This window comes from Leptonychotes weddellii, chromosome 16 (genome assembly GCF_054177405.1).
Source record: "Leptonychotes weddellii isolate Sample4059 chromosome 16, ASM5417740v2, whole genome shotgun sequence".
In the NCBI taxonomy this organism is placed as follows: domain Eukaryota; kingdom Metazoa; phylum Chordata; class Mammalia; order Carnivora; family Phocidae; genus Leptonychotes; species Leptonychotes weddellii.
Window position 1 is genome coordinate 48,653,264 of NC_138384.1, and position 18,520 is coordinate 48,671,783.

The following is an 18,520-nucleotide window of genomic DNA, read 5'->3' on the forward strand; positions in this document are numbered from 1 at the left end:
AATTCCTCATATCAGTGAGATCATATGAGACATGTCTTTCTCTGTTTGACTTATTTCGCTCGACATAATACCCTCCAGTTCCATCCACGTCGTTGCAAATGGCAAGATCTCATTCCTTTTGATGGCTGCATAATATTCCATTGTATATATATACCACGTCTTCTTTATCCATTTAAATGTTACCCTTTTAACCAATTTTAAGTGTACAATTCGGCAGCATTAAGCGCACTCACACTGTTGTGCGACCATCACCATTGTGCATCTCCAGATCTTTCTCATCATCTCAAACAGAAACTTTTTACCCATTAACTAATAACTCCCCATTTCCCCTCCCTCAGCCCCTGGCAGCCACCACCCCACTTTCTGTCTCTATAAATTTGACTCTTCCAGGTGCCTCATGTTAGTGGAATCACACAATATTTTCATGTGTGTGTGTCTGGCTTATTTCACTTTCAAAATGTTTTCAAGTTTCATCTACGTTTCAGCCTGTGTTGCCATTTCCTTTACACGTTTTGTTTACTCATTTATCATTTGTAGATGTTTGGGTCAGTGCCACCTTTTGGCTATTACGAATAATGCTGTGATAAACATTCACGTACAAGTTTTTCTTTCTTTCTTTCTTTAAGATTTTATTTATTTGAGAGACAGAGAGCACGAGTGTGGGGAGGCACAGAGGGAGGAGGAGAAGCAGGGTCCTCTCTGAGCAAGGAGCCTGACGTGGGGCTTGACCCCAGGACCCCGAGATCATGACCTGAGCTGAAGTCAGATCCTTAACCAACTGAGCCACCCTCTTTCTTTCTTTTTTTAATAGAAAGAGAGACAGAGCTCGGGGAGAGAGAGAATCCCAAGCAAGCTCCATGCCCAGTGCAGAGCCTGATGTGGGGCTCAATGTCACGACGCTGAGATCATGACCTGAGCCAAAATTAAGATCAGATGCTTAACCGACTGAGCCACCCAGTCACCCCCTCCCTTTTTTTTTAAGGTTTTTTTTTTTTTTAAGATTTTATTTTATTTTTTTTAGAGAGCGAGCGAGAGAGAAACAGCATGAGAGGGGAGAGGGTCAGAGGGAGAAGCAGGCTCCCTGCTGAGCCGGGAGCCCGACGCGGGACTCGATCCCAGGACCCTGGGATCATGACCTGAGCCGAAGGCAGACACTCAACCATCTGAGCCACCCAGGCGCCCTTTTTTTTCACGGTTTCATCTTTAAGTAATCTCTACAGCCAACCCCGGGATCACAACCCTGAGATTAAGAGTTGCACGCTCCACCCACTGAGCCAACCAGGTGCCCCGACTTATATTCTAGATTACAAATCTTTTATCAGATATATGATTGGCAAAAATGTTCTCCCATTCCATGGGTAATAGTCCTTTTCTGAGGGCCTTCTCTGTCCTTCAGGGTCAGGCTGCTTTCATTGTTCCTTGTTTAATCATTCATTAAATCTTTGGCAAATGTCAGCGATGTGCCAGGCACTGCCCTTGATGTTGGAAACTCAGCCGTGAACAAAACAAGGGTCCCTGCCCTCTTAGAGCTTCTGTCCTAGCTGGGGAAGACAATAAACAAGGAGACATATAATGTCAGGCAGTGGTTGGTGCTATGCAATACCAGTTTTGTAGGTGTGGGAGCTCTGTAGGCTCAGGGCTTTACATTGGTTTAATGCTCTGCTGTTACCATCTTGAAATTCTTAGCCATTTTTTTTTAAGATTTTATTTATTTATTCATAAGAGACAGAGAGAGAGAGAGGCAGTCTCCCCGCTGAGCAGGGAGCCCGATGCGGGACTCGATCCCAGGACCCTGGGATCATGACCTGAGCCGAAGGCAGACGCTTAACCATCTGAGCCACCCAGGCACCCATTTTCTTAGCCATTTTTGAACAAAGGCTCTGCATTTTCATTTTGCTCTGGGACCCACAGATTATTATGTACCTGATCCTGGGGCTATGAGGCAACAGAGCAGAGTAAGGGGATGGCTGGGGTAGTTGGGCTCCTCCAGCCAGGGCCCTTAGGGAAGGTCACCTTGAGGAAGTGACATTTGAGCAAACATCTAAAGCAGGTGAGAGAGGGAGCTCTGTGGATAGTTGGAGGCAGATTTCCTAGCAGAGAGGACAGCATGGAAGGGCCTTGCTTCCAGCAAGGAGGCCAATGGGATTGTAACGGAGTGAGCAATTCAGAGTAGTTAATAATTAAGATCAGAGGAACAATGGTGGAGGGATGTTGAATTTTTTTTTTTTGATAAATATTTTATTTATGCATTTGAGAGGGAGAGCATGAAAGAACGAGCAGGAGCAGGGGGAGGGGCAGAGGGAGAGAGAGAAGCAGACTCCCCGCTGAGCAGGGAACCTGATGTGGGGCTCAGCCCCAAGACCCTGGGATCATGACGTGAGCCCAAAGCAGACACTTAACTGACTGAGCCACCCAGGTGCCTAGGATGTTGGATTTTATTTTTTTTATTTTTTTTTAATTTTTAATTTTTTTTTTATTTGAGACAGAGAGAATGAGAGAGAGAGAGAGAGCACATGAGAGGGGGGAGGGTCAGAGGGAGAAGCAGGCTCCCTGCTGAGCAGGGAGCCTGATGCAGGACTCGATCCAGGGACTCCAGGATCACGACCTGAGCCGAAGGCAGTCGCTCAACCAACTGAGCCACCCAGGCGCCCCTAGGATGTTGGATTTTAATCCAGATGCCTATCAATTAACTGTAGTGGCATAAAACAATAAGAATTTGTCATCTCACACTGGTTCTGTGTGTCCAGAATTCAGGAGCAGCTTAGGTGGCTCGCTCTGGCTTGGGGTTGCTCTTCCGGTTATAATCAAGATGTCGTTTGGGGCACAGTCTGGAGATAGAAGGATTGTTTCCAGGGTGGCTCACTCACGTGACACTCAAACTCTTGGCAGGAAGCCTCAGTTCTTCTCCAGCTGTTGGCACAAAGCTTTGGTTCCTTGCCACATGGCCTTCTCCATGAGGTGGCCTTGATGACCTCTCAGACTGTTGCCAAGTTCCCCCAGAGGAGTGATCCCAGAGACAGCAAGGATGGAAGCCATCATGTCCTTGGTGAGTTGGCCTTGGGCATGCCATCATGTTTGCCCTGTCCTTCAAATGGCACCAGTTCAGCCCTATTCAGAGTGGAAGGACATGCACAAGGTTGTGAAGTCTCGTAGGGATGATGGTCACTGGGGGTCATCTTGGAGGCTGACCACCAAGGTGTGAATTCATTGCTGAACTTTGAGCATGATGATGATGATATAGATAGAGTTACGTGCGTACGTATACGTAAGCATGTATGTGGATATAGGTGTTTATAAACTAACACACGGTATGTAATACTTATATTTTATTCTTTTATTATATACGTTTGGTCATTACACAAGTCATACATGAAAACAGAGAGACAGTTTCCCCCACAACCATTTATTTTTTTTCCCAGCTTTATTGGGGTACGATTTACAAACAAAATTTTATATATTTGAAGTATACAGTAGGGGTACCCGGGTGGCTTAGCCGGTTAAGCGTCCGCCTTCAGCTCAGGTCATGATCCCGGGGTCCTGGGATCGAGCCCCGCATCGGGCTCCCTGCTCCGCGGGAAGTCTGCTTCTCCCTCTCCCACTCCCCCTGCTTGTGTTCCCTCTCTCGCTGTGTCTGTCAAATAAATAAATAAAATCTTTTAAAAAATTTAAAAAAAAAATAGGATACGTGTCAGGATGCCTGAGTGTCTCAGGCAGTTAAGGGTCTGCCTTTGGCTCAGGTCATGATCCCAGGGTCCTGGGATCCTCCTTCTCCCTCTGCCTGCCACTCCCCCTGCTTGTGCTCTCTCTCTCTCTGACAAATAAATAAATCTTAAAAAAAAAAATAAAGTACACAGTATAATGGCTCAATATACATACACAGTGTGAAATGATCACCACAATGAAGCTAATTAACACATCCCTCACCTCACAGTTACCCTTTGTGTGTGTGTGTGTGTTATGATCTACTCTCTTAGCAAACTTCAAGTATACAATACAGTATTGTTAACTCTGGCCATTCATTCATCTCATAACTGTAAGTGTGTACCCTTGTCCGACATCTCGCCTTCCTTCCCCAACCCCTGGTAACCACCTTCCCGCTCTCTGCTTCCATGAGTTCAACCTTTTTTTTAGATTCCACATACATGTGAGATTGTGCAGTATTTGTTTTTCTCTATCTTATCTCATTCAGCAGCATGGCCTCCAGCTTCTTCCATATAGTTGCAAATGGCAGGATTTCCTTCTTCCTCACAGATGAATAATATTCTATCATGCATACATACCCAACATTTTATTTTGTCATCGACCCATCGACAGACACTCAGGTGGTTTCCACATCTTGGCCGTTGTGAATAATGCTGCAGTAAACACGAGAGTGCAGATATCTCTTTGCAATAGTGATCATTTTCTTTTGGTATATATCCAGAAATGGGATTGCTGGATGATATGGCATTTCTATTTCTAATTTCTTAAGGAGACACCATACCATTTTCCATAGCGGCTACACCAACTTACATTCCCATCAGCAGACACAAGGGTCCCCTTTTCTCCACATCCTTGTCCCCAATCATGTAATTTATATATACATATCCCTTTCCCCTCAAAATATGGTCATCCTGAATTTATGGTCTTATAACAAGTTTTGGGAGTTACTAAGCCCACAACATCCCTCCAGCCTGTGAATGTGTGGTCTGAAGAAGCCACCTGCAAAGGTATTCTCTATGGCCTGCTTCTCAAGCATTCCAGAGCATTCCAACCACTAGTCTGGGTGATTCTGATTTCGGAATTCTGGGATGTGGCCCAAAATTCTTCATTCCCACCAAGCACCCATGTGATCCTGCTTGAAGCTGCGGGGACACAGGCTACACTTGGGCAGCACTGTCCTAAAATGATTAATTTATTAGGGGCACCTGGGTGGCTCAGTCGTTAAGCGTCTGCCTTCGGCTCAGGTCATGATCCCAGGGTACTGGGATCGAGCCCCGCATTGGGCTCCCTGCTCAGCGGGAAGCCTGCTTCCCCCTCTCCCACTCCTGCTTGTGTTCCCGCTCTTGCTGTCTCTCTCTATATATCAAATAAATAAATAAATAAATAAATACCTTAAAAAAAGAATAATTATCTAAAAAATAAAATAAAATAAAATGATTCATTATTAAATACTCAACCGGGCTGGGCGCCTGGGTGGCTCAGTTGGTTAGGCGACTGCCTTCGGCTCAGGTCATGATCCTGGAGTCCCGGGATCGAGTCCCGCATCGGGCTCCCTGCTCGGCAGGGAGCCTGCTTCTGCCTCTGACCCTCCCCCCTCTCATGTGCTCTCTCTCTCATTCTCTCTGTCTCAAATAAATAAATAAATAAAATCTTTAAAAAAAAAATACTCAACCGGGCTTTTTGGAGGCTGAGACTTAGAATCTATATTTTCACTATATTCCCCAGATGATTATTTCTCTCTCTCTCTCTCTTTCAGTAGTAAAATATACTTAACATCAAATTTACCCTTTTAACCATTTTGAAGTATACAATTCAATGGCTTTATGTACATTCACGATGTTCTGCAACATCACCATTCTCTAGTTCCAGAACCTCTTCATCCAAAAAGGAAACCCCATACCTATTATTAGTCCCTCCCCACCTCCCCGTCCCCAGCCCCTGGCAATCATGAATCTGCTTTCTGTGTCTATGGATCTACCTATTCTGGAAAATTCTTGGAAATGGAATCATTCCCAGGTGCCTGGGGAGGGGGGAGACTCAGTTGGTTAAGCGTCCAACTCTTGATTTCCGCCCAGGTCATGATCTCAGGGTCGTGAGATCGAGCCCCAAATGGGGCTCCACACTCATGGGGAGTAGGCTTGAGATTCTCTCCCTCTGTCCCGCACCCCCCACCCCCCCGCTGAGCGCATGCTCTCTAAAATAAATAAATAAAATCTTTAAAAAAAAGAAAAAAGAAATGGAATCATTCCATAGGTGAATTTTTGTGTCTGACTCCTTTTACCTGGCATGTTTGCAAGGTCCATCTATGTTTTAGCATGTGTCCAAGTTTCAGGCCTTCTCTGGGGTGCCCCTTGCTAGCATGCCATCTGAGATTGAGAACCCGCTGGACGCTATCTGGGCGCCACAGCCCAGAGTTTGAGAGTAAACCTGGTGCCTGATGGCCTGTTCAATCCCCTCTGTAAGCCTCACTTTGCTTATCTGTACAATGGGGGTCACAACAGCCCATTCCCCGCAGGGCTATTTGCAAAATCACTGGCCTGTGCTAAGAGCTCAGTAACTGTTAGGCATTGTCGTTATTCCATCTGGTGGATTTGCTCTAAGTGATCCAACCAATCTTCTATTGTTGGACATTAAGGCTCTTTCTATTTTTCTGTGTCTTAAACAACACTGAGGCAAACATCTTTATATATAAATATCTTAACACTTGTCAGTTATTTCCTTCGAATAAAACCCTGGCAGTGGCATTGGAAGGTCAATTTTTTTTTCCCCAAGATTTTATTTATTTATTTGAGAAACAGTGAGAGAAGAGAGCACGAGAGAGAGTGCACGAGCCGGGGGAGGGGCAGAGAGGCAGACTCCACGCTGAGTAGGGAGCCTAAGGTGGGACTCTGGGATCATAACCTGAGCCACCCAGGCACCCGGCAGGTCAAATTTTTATTCATATTAAGAAATCTTTTGACGCATAGAAAAACAACAGATAGTGAATATAGCGAACTCATGATTTCCACCTCTGGGCTTACAAAAAAAAAAAAAAAAAAGTGCAACTATCAATGTCCTGTGTGGCTTCCTGATTGCATTCCTTCCGTCCCACCTGCAGGGGTCAGCGGTAGGGCCTTGCGCCTACTTTTGTCACGCCAATGCATGTTTATACACATTTAAGACACGCATCCACACACAACCCTTGTGTTTTGTGCTTTAAAACTTCCCGCACTCAACTATGCGGACTTCCACAACCAGCAACATGCTTTGCGGTTGTCCAGGTTGATATCCGGAGTGCTGGTTCATTCCCTTTCACTGCTGTATGGTGTTCCCCTGTATGAATATGTCACGATCCATTTATCCATTCTTCATGTGATGGACATTTAAGCCGTTTCCAGTTTTTTGTTTTTTGTTTTCTCATCACTGCAAACACTGTTGGGAGCTTATCTTTCTGCTCACATTTGCGAGTGTTTCTCGAGGGTGTTCATAAGGAATGCGCTTCTAAGATTCAGACATACTGATAGGACTTTGGACTTTGCCAGAGAGCTCAGTTTTTGGAGTCCTCTCTGCTTGCTGGCCGTTGCTGTCCTCTGGAGCTGTGGCCATCCTTACTGGGGGGCTGTAGAGGGTACCTCGGTTGGGGAGAGCAGTCTCAGAGGGGGTAGTCCCAGCTGGGGAAGGAACAGCATAAACAGAGATGGGGGTGGGGATGCTGGAAGCGCTATTGAAGACACCCAGGAGGGTATTAAGGAGAAACCCTCAGAGAGGGACCAGTGTGATCCTTGTTTTACAAACGCTAATCTGAGGGCCAGAGAGGGCAAGCCACTTCCTACCGTCCACAGAGCGACGCAGAAACTGCCCGCTTCATCCTCACTGGCTGGTCATTCATTCATTCATTCATTCAGTACACATTAAGGAAGCACCTACTCCGTGCCAGGCATTGTTCGAAGCGCACCGTGATACACAGCACTGAGCAAAACAAAGACCGCCTGCTCCAAGCGCGGAGCTTATTATTCTGGGCGTAATTATGACGAATTGCTAATTATGGATGCCTCCAGGATTGGAGCAGGTTGGTGATCCCAACTGGGGGAGGGGGTTGTCCCGTGGGAGCCTTCTCCAAAGGCCCCGCTTCCCGGGCTCCTCCTTTGCGACCCGTTCACCCGCAGAGCTCCCGTGGGTGCTCCCGAAATTAACCGGGGTACGTGGGGCGGAGAAGGTCGTCGAGCAGAGAGGAAGAGCGAGGCGCCCTTTGTAGCTGGGCAGGACTGTCAATAAACTTTTGTCTCCTTGGCAACGGCAGGCCGGGCGGGGTCGACGGAGGCGCCCGCGCACCCACCCCTCGCGCCCGCCCCAGCTTTCTCCCCGCGGTTCGCGAAGGTTTCACCGGAGAAAGAGAATGGGCCAGTCGCGACTCTACGCTGACGGGCGGAGGCCTTAGCCTATGGAAGGACGAGCCGTTCCAGGGCCAGCCAATCATGCGCGCGCTGTGGAGCCGGCTGAGCCCGCCCCCTTTCCACTTGGACCCGAATAACCTGACCCAAACCCGAGTTTAGCCTGGAGCCTCGACGCTCTCGGCCAATGAGGGCGTCGACTCCGAGCAGTGGGCGGGGCAAGTCTCCATGGCAGCGGTGGAATGACAGCAACAGGAGCCATTAGCCGCAGTCGGCGGCGCTTGGCAGCGGCGCGGGCGGAGCGGGGTTTCATAGGGGCACGAACGGGAGGGCAGGCGGGGAGGGGCCGAGCGGACTCGGCCAATGGGAGCGGCGTGAGCGCCGCAGCCACTGAGGAGTGGCGGCGGCTTCGCCCAATGGGAGCTCCCGATGGCCGCGGCGGGGCGGGCCCGGCGGCGCAGACGGGAGGCGCGGCGACCGTGTCTGACGAGAGCTGGAGCAGGCAGTGGGAGGTGGTGGCGGCGGCGGCGCGGGTGCCTGAGGAGGAGGAGGAGGAGGAGAAGCGGGTGAGGGGCGGCGCGGGGCCCGACCTCTGAGCCCCCTCTCGGCCCCCAGCCCGCGCCGCCTTGGCTCCCGGTCGCCCCCAGCCCCGACCGTCCCCCGCCCCGCCCGGCCCCTCCTCGTGTCCAGGCGCCCACGTCTCCCGGCCCTTCGGCGGGCCTCAGGCTGCCCCGGGCGCCCAGCCCCTTCCCTGTGCTTCCTCACCCAGGCCCCTCCCCGCACTCCCGGGCCTGAGCGGACCCCTCGGGTCGCCCTGACTCTCTACTCCCCTCCCTGGACCTCAGGCCCTTCCCCTGCACTCTCGCTGCCTGCCAGGCCCCTGTCTGCTTCCCCAGTGTCGCCCCGCGGACCTCAGCCCCCGCTCCTGGACCCTCAGTGCCTGCCCAGGTCCCTACCTGGACCCCAGGCTCGCTCCTCCCTGCACGCGCAGGACTTGCCCCTTCTCTGCTTCTCCAAGCCCGGCTATGGACCCCTAGGCCCCCCTCCACCTCCTCAGGACCTACCGTCGACCCCAGGTCTCCACTCTGGCTTCGGTGGGGTCATCCGTGACCCCCAGGCCTTCCGCCGTGCTCTGTGTCCAGCAGGCACCCCCGGCCCTTCTTCTCCCTGCCCAGCTCCCCTCTGTGCAGTCTGTGTATTTTGTCTTTCCCCACATGCCTCTCTGCAGCTTCCGCTCTGTCCCGGCGCCCTCTCGCAGCGCCCCCTCTTTATCCCCAGCCTTCCTGTCTTTTCTAGAACCCCTTTCCCCCCAGCTCTAGCTGCTGATCCGTCTTCTGCTCCCCCTTCCCTGCCATCCCCTATGGACTCTCCCTGAAGCACCTAGGTCTGGATGCCCAGCAGGCCCTCCGTAGTCAGGGTTAGGGGTCTTGTTTTGTTTCCTTTTGCTAATTCCCTTCTTTCTCCCCTTTTTATAGACCTGTTCTGCTTCTCCATATCATTCCTTTTCTCTCCCCCCTTCCCCGCTTTGTCCTCTGAGCCCCCCCTCCCCCAGAATCCTTGGAGAGGGAGCAGGTGCTGGGATCCGTCCTCTGCTCTCCCTCCCCTCACCCCCCTCCAGGCTGCCTGGGGCTTCACCCAGAGCCTCCTGATGATTCCCAAGGGCTGCTTGGGGGGTTGGGGAGGATGGGAGGGACAGGAGGGAGGTGGAGGCTGAGGCCAACAAGCATGGGGGTGGGTGGAGGAACAGTCAGTCCTAGCGGGTGGGAAGCCTTGGATTTTTCCTTGGTGAGGGCTGGAGGTGGAGATGGATTCCCCCGACTCCCACCTCCTGCAGGGCTAAGCCTTTTGGGTTATCCCTGACTGCCAATTAATCAGCCTTGCCTGGGCCAGTAGGGACTGTGCGTGCGTGCGCGCCTGTGCGTGTGTGTGTGCGTGTGTGTGTGTGTGTGCCCGCGCGCACGCGCGCGCGTGGGGACATGAGGGAACCTGCGTGTGAGTGTGTGGGTGTGCACAGCAGGTGGTCGTGTGGGCTTGGGGGGTTGGTGTCTGTGCTCCAGAGCATGAAGATCCTCATGACGATGACTGACGTTTCTTTGGGGGGCTTCCCCACTGTCGGAAGTACTTGTTGCATCCGTCTTCGCTGAGAGCCCTGTGAAGTCAGCCTGCCTTTACTCCCTGGTTTGTAGATGAGACTGGAGACCGAAAGGCTTGCCAAATCCTCGGCAGCTCGGAAGTGGGAGTCCCGGGGCGCTGCCCCTGCCCCTCCATTGCGCCCTCCACTCTGGGCCAGAGGCAGCATGGTCCGTGGGGCACCATGGGACCTGACAGAGTGACAGCCAGAGAGCTGTGTGAGAATGACGACCTTGCCACCAGCCTTGTCCTGGACCCCTACCTCGGCTTCCGCACCCATAAGATGAACGTCAGGTGAGGCGGCCTGGGACAGGGTGGACCCAGGGCTCCGCGGGGACCCCTTCCCTTCCTCCACGGCCCCTGCAGCCCCAAGTGGGGGTGGGGGCGGGGCCCGGGAAGGCCCGGAGGGAATAGGCCAAGGCCCTGGGACCCAGGCGTGCCCTCTCCCCCAGCCCCGTGCCCCCCCTGCGGCGACAGCACTACCTGCGCTCAGCGCTGGAGGCCTTCCTGAGGCAGCGGGACCTGGAGGCTGCGTACCGGGCCCTGACGCTGGGAGGCTGGATGGCCCACTACTTCCAGAGCCGGGGCCCGCGGCAGGAGGCTGCCCTCAAGACCCACGTGAGGGCGCCCTTCCCTTCCCCCACCCTCAGTCCACGTGTCCTCCCTGTCACCTCGGCCTGTCCTGGGTCCTCCACCCTGCCAGGCAGAACTTCTGGAGCCCCAGGCTCCAGACCCCTCGATGAAGTTCCCCGCCCCGGACTCCCTAACTTCCTAGCCGTTGGGACCATCTGAGACGAGGCTCAGAGAATCCAAGGAGAGGAGAGTTGGGGGTCCTCTGAGATGGAGTACAACCTCTTCATTTGACAGATGAAGAAACTGAGCCCCCAAGAGGGGAAGTGAGTCCCCCAAGACCACACAGCAAGTCAGTGGCAGAGCAGGACTAGGACCCAGGAGAGAGAGGGCCGAGGACGACCCTGCCCCAGCTCCTCACCCCGCCCACCCCCTCACCTCCCCCAGATCTATCGCTACCTCCGAGCCTTCCTGCCTGAAAGCGGCTTTACCATCCTGCCCTGTACACGCTATTCCATGGAGACAAATGGAGCCAAGATTGTGTCTACCAGAGCTTGGTAAGAGGGCGGAGCTCACAGACCCTCTTCGCCTACAGCAGCCCTGATGGGGGATGAGAACCTATGGGACCCCAGGGTTCCAGGGCCTGCTAAGGAAGTACCGTTTGTGCTCAGGAGGCAGGGGCAGGAGTGGCCAGTGGGGCAGGCATCCCTTGGTGCCAGTGGGGCCTAGCACGCACTGCTGGGTAAGGGACAGGACAGTGAGCAGGATGGACCCTGCCGGCCGCTCACAGTGTAGACAGAAGGCAGGTGGTAGCTGAGTACACACACAGGTACTGATCTCAGTTCCTTGGTGCTTCATCAGCCACAAGGGAATTTTGAGTATTCTTGGGAACCGGGCCTAAGCAGAGGCCCACCAGAGGGTCTGCTGAAGCGTGGTGGGGGCGGGCTGGGTAGCAGCTTGCGGGGAGTTACTGGGGCTCATGGGGAGTGCAGGCGAAGGAGCCCTTGGGCCTCGCACAAGTGGGGGCTGGAGGAGGATCCCAGGGCGAGAGGACAGCAGGAGGGGTGCCTGGGTCCACATGGTGTCCTGTCTGGGCGCCATCCTGTCCTGGAGGATGCAGGATCCAGGAAGTGCCCCAGGAAGGTGGGTGGATCTGAGAAATCTGGGAAGAGGACCACAGTGGCCAGCAGCGGCCTGCAGGAGGCCTGGTGCCCCAGCCCCCAGAGACCCCTGTCAGCCGAGACGGTGGTGGGAGGCACTGCTCACAGACCTACGGCCTGGCCTCTTGGCAGGAAGAAGAACGAGAAGCTGGAACTCCTGGTGGGCTGCATCGCGGAGCTGCGGGAGGCCGACGAAGGGCTGCTGAGGGCCGGGGAGAATGACTTCAGCATCATGTACTCCACCCGAAAACGCAGTGCGCAGCTGTGGCTGGGCCCCGCGGCCTTCATAAACCATGGTGGGGGTGGGGGCAGGGCAGGTGGGGGGAGGCATGGAGGGGTGGCCCCCCACTCTCCTCTGCCCAGCCCTCCACTCACCTGAGTCTCTTCTCTCCCCCGCCCTCTCCTTGATGCTCCAGACTGCAAACCCAACTGCAAGGTGAGACTTGGGACCCCCCCCCAGGAGTGGGCATGGGGGAAACAAGGGGGCCCCAGGGAGGGGCATTTGGGTCAGTGACTAGCCAGAAAGTGCCCAGAGTCCCCCACCCCGGCCACAACCCAGTTTGTGCCTGCAGCTATCAGAGTCTATCAGAGAGTTTGGGGGGGGGGGGCCTCGGCCAGGGTCCTGGCTGTGCCACTTGGAGGGGGGAGTGTGGTGACGGGGAGACAGAAATTGCCCCTGCACCTGGAGCCCCAGGCCTGACGTGGAGATGCCCCCTGGCCACAGCAGGAGGCAGGAGGCCCAGGTGGCAGGACCCTGCCAATCCGTGCCACCAGAGTGGGGCCAGGGGGAGCCCCAGAGCACGAGGCTCTGGGAGGCTGGGCTTCCAGGCAGAGGGAGTGAGCTGGGGAAGCAGCGTTTTGGGGGGACCACTGTGTGTTTTGTGTGGAGTGTGAGAAAGCTGTCTCAGGAAGTGCACATCCTGCCAAGTGTGGAGCCCCGAGGTGTGGTGGGGGTTCGGCACTGGGGCTCCGGGGTTAGAACTGGTTCGAGGCCTGGCTCCAGCAGCCCCCAGCTGCATTCACTCCTCTCCACTGGCCTCCTGCTACGGAGGTGAAGCACATACCCATGGTTCCTGTGCTCTGTGATTGCAGGCCCGTGACGTGGCTTTGGGGGTGGGAAACGTGCAGGGTAGGACAGAAAACAAGGCCCTGTCGTGAGGCGGGTGGCAGCCACCTGAGGGCCCAGGAGCCAGGCACCATGTGGAGCAGGGAGGCTGTCCAGAAGTCCCGCCAGAGCCAGGCGCTGGAGGAGGACTAGGATTTTCCTAGGTGTTGAAGGAAAACCGAGGCGTGTCAGGGCATCCCAGACGGATATGTCTCAGTGGAGGGCCTCCTGGAGACGGGCCCGGCATGGTGACTCTGGCCTCGCGTGCCACAGAGGAGCTCAAGTCTGCCATGGACGCTCCTCCTGGGTGAATAATGGGGCTGGGTTTTGAGATGGTCTGGCAGCTGAGGAGCTAGAGGCTTGGCAGGAAGGAGAGGGGCCAGAGGCTGGCGTGTGACCTGATGTGTGACCTGCTGTGTAACTGGGTGAGAGTCCGGGGGAATAGAGAGGACAAAGACGCAAGACCCTGCACACAGAGGCTCCAGCAAGCTGGCCTGGGATCAGGCAGGCGGTGGTGAGAGCCATCCCTACCTACGTGTGTGTCAGGCTGGAGTGCAGGGACCCATGAGAGTCCCACTCCTCCCGGGGGTGGGGCAGAAGGTAGGAGGCGGGGGCAGGGGGCAGAGGCAGGGGCAGGAGTGGCCGGTGGGGCAGCCGTCCCAGACTGGAGCTGCAGAGTGGACGGGCATGGGAAGGGAGCGGCCAGAGCTTGGACCTGGCCGCCAGGGTGCAGGCTGGTGGGGAGTGGGGGGTGGGCTGTGGCGGGTCAGAGGGGGCGGAGGAAGAGTGCAGGAGGGGGCAGGCAGTGCGGGCTGCTAACACTGCCAGGGGCCAGTTAGATCATCGTCCTGCAGGGAGGGTGGAGGCCAGCAACTGGGCGGGAGGTCGGGGAGTGTGTGCAGAGAGGTGGCCTCCCGGGGGCCCAGCCGCTGCCCATCCCTGTCCTGGTCCCAGTCCCTGGGAGTGCACTTGGCCAGGCGGGGTGGAGCCCGGCAGCCCCCAGGACAGGCCGCTGAGCAGCTGGGCCCCCTGTTTGCGCCTGCCCTGCCCATCCCTGTCCCCGGTCCCTGTCCCTGGGAGTGCACTTGGCCAGGCGGGGTGGAGCCCAGCAGCCCCCAGGACAAGCCGCTGAGCAGCCGGGCCCCCTGTTTGCACCTGCACTGCCCGTCCCTGTCCCCGTCCCCGTCCCTGGGAGTGCACTTGGCCAGGTGGGGTGGAGCCCGGCAGCCCCCAGGACAGGCCTCTGAGCGGCTGGGCCCCATTTGCGCCTGCACTGCCTGTCCCTGTCCCCGTCCCCATCCCTGGGAGTGCACTTGGCCAGGCGCCCCCAGGACAGGCCACTGAGCAGCCGGGCCCCCAGTTTGTGCCCGCAGATGGGAACGCGGCCTGCGTGAAGGTGCTCCGGGACATTGAGCCGGGGGATGAGGTGACCTGCTTCTACGGGGAGGGTTTCTTTGGTGAGAAGAATGAGCACTGTGAATGCTACACGTGTGAGAGGTGAGGCACCCGGGAGGGGTCCTGGGGAGGAGGGCAGCAGCAAGAGGGCCGCTGCGGTGAACCCGGAAGTGCTTCCTCAGGGCCCGCTCCCTTCTCTCTCCCTCCCGGCCCCCCCCAACCAGGAAAGGTGAAGGAGCCTTCCGCCTCCGGCCCCGGGCACCCCTGCCCCCTCGGCCCCTGGACAAGTACGAGCTCCGGGAGACCAAGCGGAGGCTGCAGCAGGGCCTGGATGGCGGTGGCCGGCAGGGTCCGCTGGGCCTGAGGGCCTGTGCCCACCTCTCCCCGCTGCGCCGGGACCCATTCTGTGGTGAGCCCCCCAGGCCCAAGCCCTTGTCTGTTCCCGCCACCTCCCGCCCTCGGGTCCCTGCCAGAGGCCCTGCTCACACTCCTTTCTCCCCGCTCCCCCCGGCCTCCGTAGCCACCTGCCAGCCCAGGCGCCCCCTGCCCTGCAGTGCCCGCCTTGACGCCTCGCCCCTCTGGCTCCAGTGGCTGCCTCAGCCCCAGCTCCGGGTGCGCCCCCGGAGGCGCCGGCGCCCCCAGCCCCGGCGGGCCCCAGCGGCCCCCGTTCTCCGCACCGCCCGCATCTCCTTGCACCGGTGGGGAGGCTGTGGTCCCCACTGCTGCCTGCGTGCAGAGGCCCTGGTGGCCCTGGGCCCGGCCCCCCGCGCCCACTGGGCCCCGCAGCAGGACTGGCACTGGGCCCGGCGCTATGGGCTGCCTTACGTGGTGCGTGTGGACCTGAGCCGTGTGGCCCCGGCCCCACCCGCTGCCCCTGCGCCTGCCGGGACCCCAGGCCCTGCCCCCATCCCCAAGCAGGCCCTTGCCTTTGCCCCCTTCTCCCCACCCAAGCGCCTGAGGCTGGTGGTCAGCCACGGCTCCATTGACCTGGATGTCAACGGTGACGGGCCGTGATGGGCTGGACAGGGAAGGCCCCAGGCCAGGAGAGGAAGGAGTCCCTCCTCGTCCCCCCTGGCCCCGAGCCCCAAGTTCTCGGGGACTCACTGACCTCTAGAAGGAGCCGCTGGACCTCTGGGAGGGAGCTGGCCCTTGGCCCCAGCACAGTTCTGCCCGGGGCTGGGTTGGTTTGGAGACACCCAGGGATCTGACCCCTGACCCTTTGTGACTGCTGACCCCTGAGCCACCCCCACCCCAGCAGGGTGCCCTGGCCGCTGCTGCCCTCCCACCCCAACTCCAGCCTCAGGACTGCGGGAGCCGTTCCCTTCCCTTCCCACCTCCTGCCCAGGGAGCAAAGCCATAAGGGGTGGGGGCCACCCCATGGCGTCTCCCCAGAAGCCCAGGCCTCAGGAGGAGGCAGAACTGACCTGGGGGTGGCACTGCCTAGAGACTGCGCTACGGAGGCGAGTGGGCTTGCTCTCAGCTCTGCGACTGTCCGAGGTGGGGGGCAGGCTGGGGGGGATGTCTGGGACACGTCCTCACCAGCCCGTGGGTCTCAGGGAGGCCGGATGCGACCTCATCTTTCTCATGGTGCTGTCCCTGGTGCTACTGGGGTGTGGGGGGTCCCTCCCCTCCCCCACACCAGAATGGGGTATGTTGGGGGATTGGAAGCACTTGAACTTTTTATTTTATTAAAACCTTGTTATAAGCAGTGCCCTTTGTAGGTTTTCATTTTGATTGATGTTTTGAGGGGATGTTTGTCAGTGGGGTGAGACCCTCAGCCCTGCTGGGGAGACCAGGCCGGGGGAGGCGGCCCAGGCTTTGGGGGCCTACGAGCTTTGGAAGGGTGAAGGGTCCACAGGATGCCCCTGAGGATGGCGGAGGACAGAGAACCAGACTTCTGAAGAGTGCTTCCGGAGCTGTCCTCACGTGGGAGGGGACGCTCCCTGTCGTTCAGACAAGGTAACAGTCCAGCAAGCAGAGGGACTCGCCCACGGTCACACGGGGCCGGCTGCCCCTCCGAAGTCAGCTGCCCCGCACCCTCGTCCGAGTCCTGTTGGTCGGCCCAGCTCTATGGGACCAGGGCGATGAACCTTCTCAAGCTGCTCAGGATCCAGGTCAGTGGGGACCCTGCCATCCCTCTTCATTGTCACCTCCGCCCCAGTGGTGCAGAAGAAATGCAAGAAATGCAGACAGCTAACAAGACCAGTGAGCGGGCGGGGGGCTGGGGGGGGAGGGGGGCCTGGGGGCACTGTTTTCCTCCTTGGCCCTGAGGCCTCACCCATGCCTGAGGGTCAGGTGGGGCTGGGGGAGCTGAGGACGGGGTGGGGCAGGGAGGGGGGACCACCTGAGGGGGCACCATGCAGAGCTGTAATCGTTTTACTTGAAATTCCTTTCATTTACAGAGAGCCCACTTCCTTTCAGAAGGAGAGAGTGAGAGTGTGTCTCTTCCCTGCAACTCCTACTTCCCCTGCTAGGTTTCTCCCTCCTGTTAAAGACGAGGGCGAAGAGGACGCAGAGGGATGGCGTCGTCCACGAAGAAGGGGGCCTCTACACGGACTGGCGTGCAGGCGCCTTCACCGTGGCTTCTAGGCAGGATTCTCCTCCCAGGCGGCCACTGAGGGTTACAAGAACCTCCGAAAATTCTATTTTAAATGTGCGTCTGTGTGTTCTTCTCAGGGGAGAGGGTTTGAAGCCTTCATCAGATTCTCAAGAGTGTCTCAAACCCCAGAAACAAAGATCAGAAACCGATGGTCAGGGTCTCACCCTTGGCACGGCCGCTGCCTGGAGCCAGCTAATTCTGTGTTGTAGGATGAGGAGCACCAGTTGTGACAAAGGTGTTTCCACACACTGCCCAATGTCCCCCTGGGGCCAAAGCCACCCCTGCTGAGAGTCACTGGGCTGGACGACAAGGGGATGGGGAGGGAAGACCTCCAGGGCAGGAACTGTGGCCCTGACGCTGCCCAGCCTTCATGACAGTGCTCCCAGGGCTCCCCCCTTTACAAATGGCCTGCGGGCACCCACCTTGCTGCCAGTTTCCGCCCTGAGCCCCGAGAAAACGGCCCCCACCACGGCAGGGAAGTGCAAGGAGCTCAAGTTGTGGCCAGTGAAGTGTCAGGACCCGGGGGTGGGGGCGGGAGCCGGGCTTGGCATCGGGAGCTCCCCCTGGTGGCTCAGGCCCAGGGGGAGGGGAGCGTGAGGGTCGGGGGAGGGCCTGGAGCCCCATCAGACCCACGGCAGGCAGCCTGAGCGAGGGCACAGGGAAGACCTGGGTGGTGAAGGAAAGAAGGAGCTGCAGGAAACGGAATAATTGCAGCTCACAGGGCGAGGTCTGCGCTCTGCTCCCCCCTCCCCAGCTCTCTCCTTGCCTCTGGCGGCTGGGACTGCAGCAGAGCCAAGAGTGCCATCCAGGCCGGGCACCCCAATCCTGGGCCATGTGTCTCCTTGGGGGCGCTCTCTGACCCTTTTGCGTGCACATGGCGTTGACCAGATGCCTCCGGCAGCTCCAGGCCCCTGTTGACGGGCTGGCCCTCCTGGAGCTGCTGGTGGAGGAGGGCAGCTGGCTATCGAACCGCCACGCTGATTCTGAGTCCCTCGAATTGCTGACACAGAGCCCCCCCCACGCCCTGAGAACACCAGGCTAGAGGATTGTAACCCGTAACTCATAGCATCATCCTCCCCAATAGCCCTACGAAGTCCATGTGTTGTCATCACCGCATTTGGGATGAAAAGACCATGGGGCAGGGGGCTTAGGGAATTTGGGGCCACAGGGCCGGTACGCTGTGCAGCTGGGGCTTGAACCGTTTCTCAGAGTTCCTCAGGCTCTGACAAAGGCGGACACCAGAGAGAGGAGGCTGGAGCTGGGCCGCAGGGCTTCCTGGGGGGGGGGAGGGGAGGAGAGGGAGAGCAGGTGCCTCGAAGGGCAGCTGATTCTGAGAGGGAAGCACCTGATTGAGCCTCTGTGCAGAGAGGGAGGAAGGAGCTGGCTGAGGGTCTGCAGAGACGGGAGGAGGAGAGATGGCCTGAGGTCGAGGGGATGGCACTGGGGGAAGAGGGGGAGGTGGGGAAGGGGGTGGTGAGGCGAGCAGGGG

General features: G+C 57.2%; 1 protein-coding gene across 3 annotated transcripts; it reads left to right on the forward strand.

Moving 5' to 3' along the window:
• The first annotated feature begins 8,534 nt into the window (after positions 1–8,534).
• KMT5C (lysine methyltransferase 5C) lies at positions 8,535–16,140 on the forward strand. Of its 3 annotated transcripts, none has more exons than XM_081807321.1 (9): positions 8,535–8,638; positions 10,259–10,496; positions 10,655–10,820; positions 11,220–11,329; positions 12,065–12,228; positions 12,349–12,368; positions 14,398–14,534; positions 14,615–14,841; positions 14,953–16,140. In XM_081807321.1, exons 2-9 carry the CDS (start codon positions 10,387–10,389, stop codon positions 15,444–15,446), a joined length of 1,428 nt encoding a protein of 475 aa, XP_081663447.1. In that variant the 5' UTR covers positions 8,535–8,638; positions 10,259–10,386; the 3' UTR covers positions 15,447–16,140. The 3 variants fall into 3 exon arrangements, with proteins under 3 accessions (XP_081663447.1, XP_006748666.1, XP_081663448.1); XM_006748603.3 differs by having other exon boundaries at positions 14,657–14,841; XM_081807322.1 differs by having other exon boundaries at positions 12,065–12,186.
• The last annotated feature ends 2,380 nt before the right edge of the window (positions 16,141–18,520 follow it).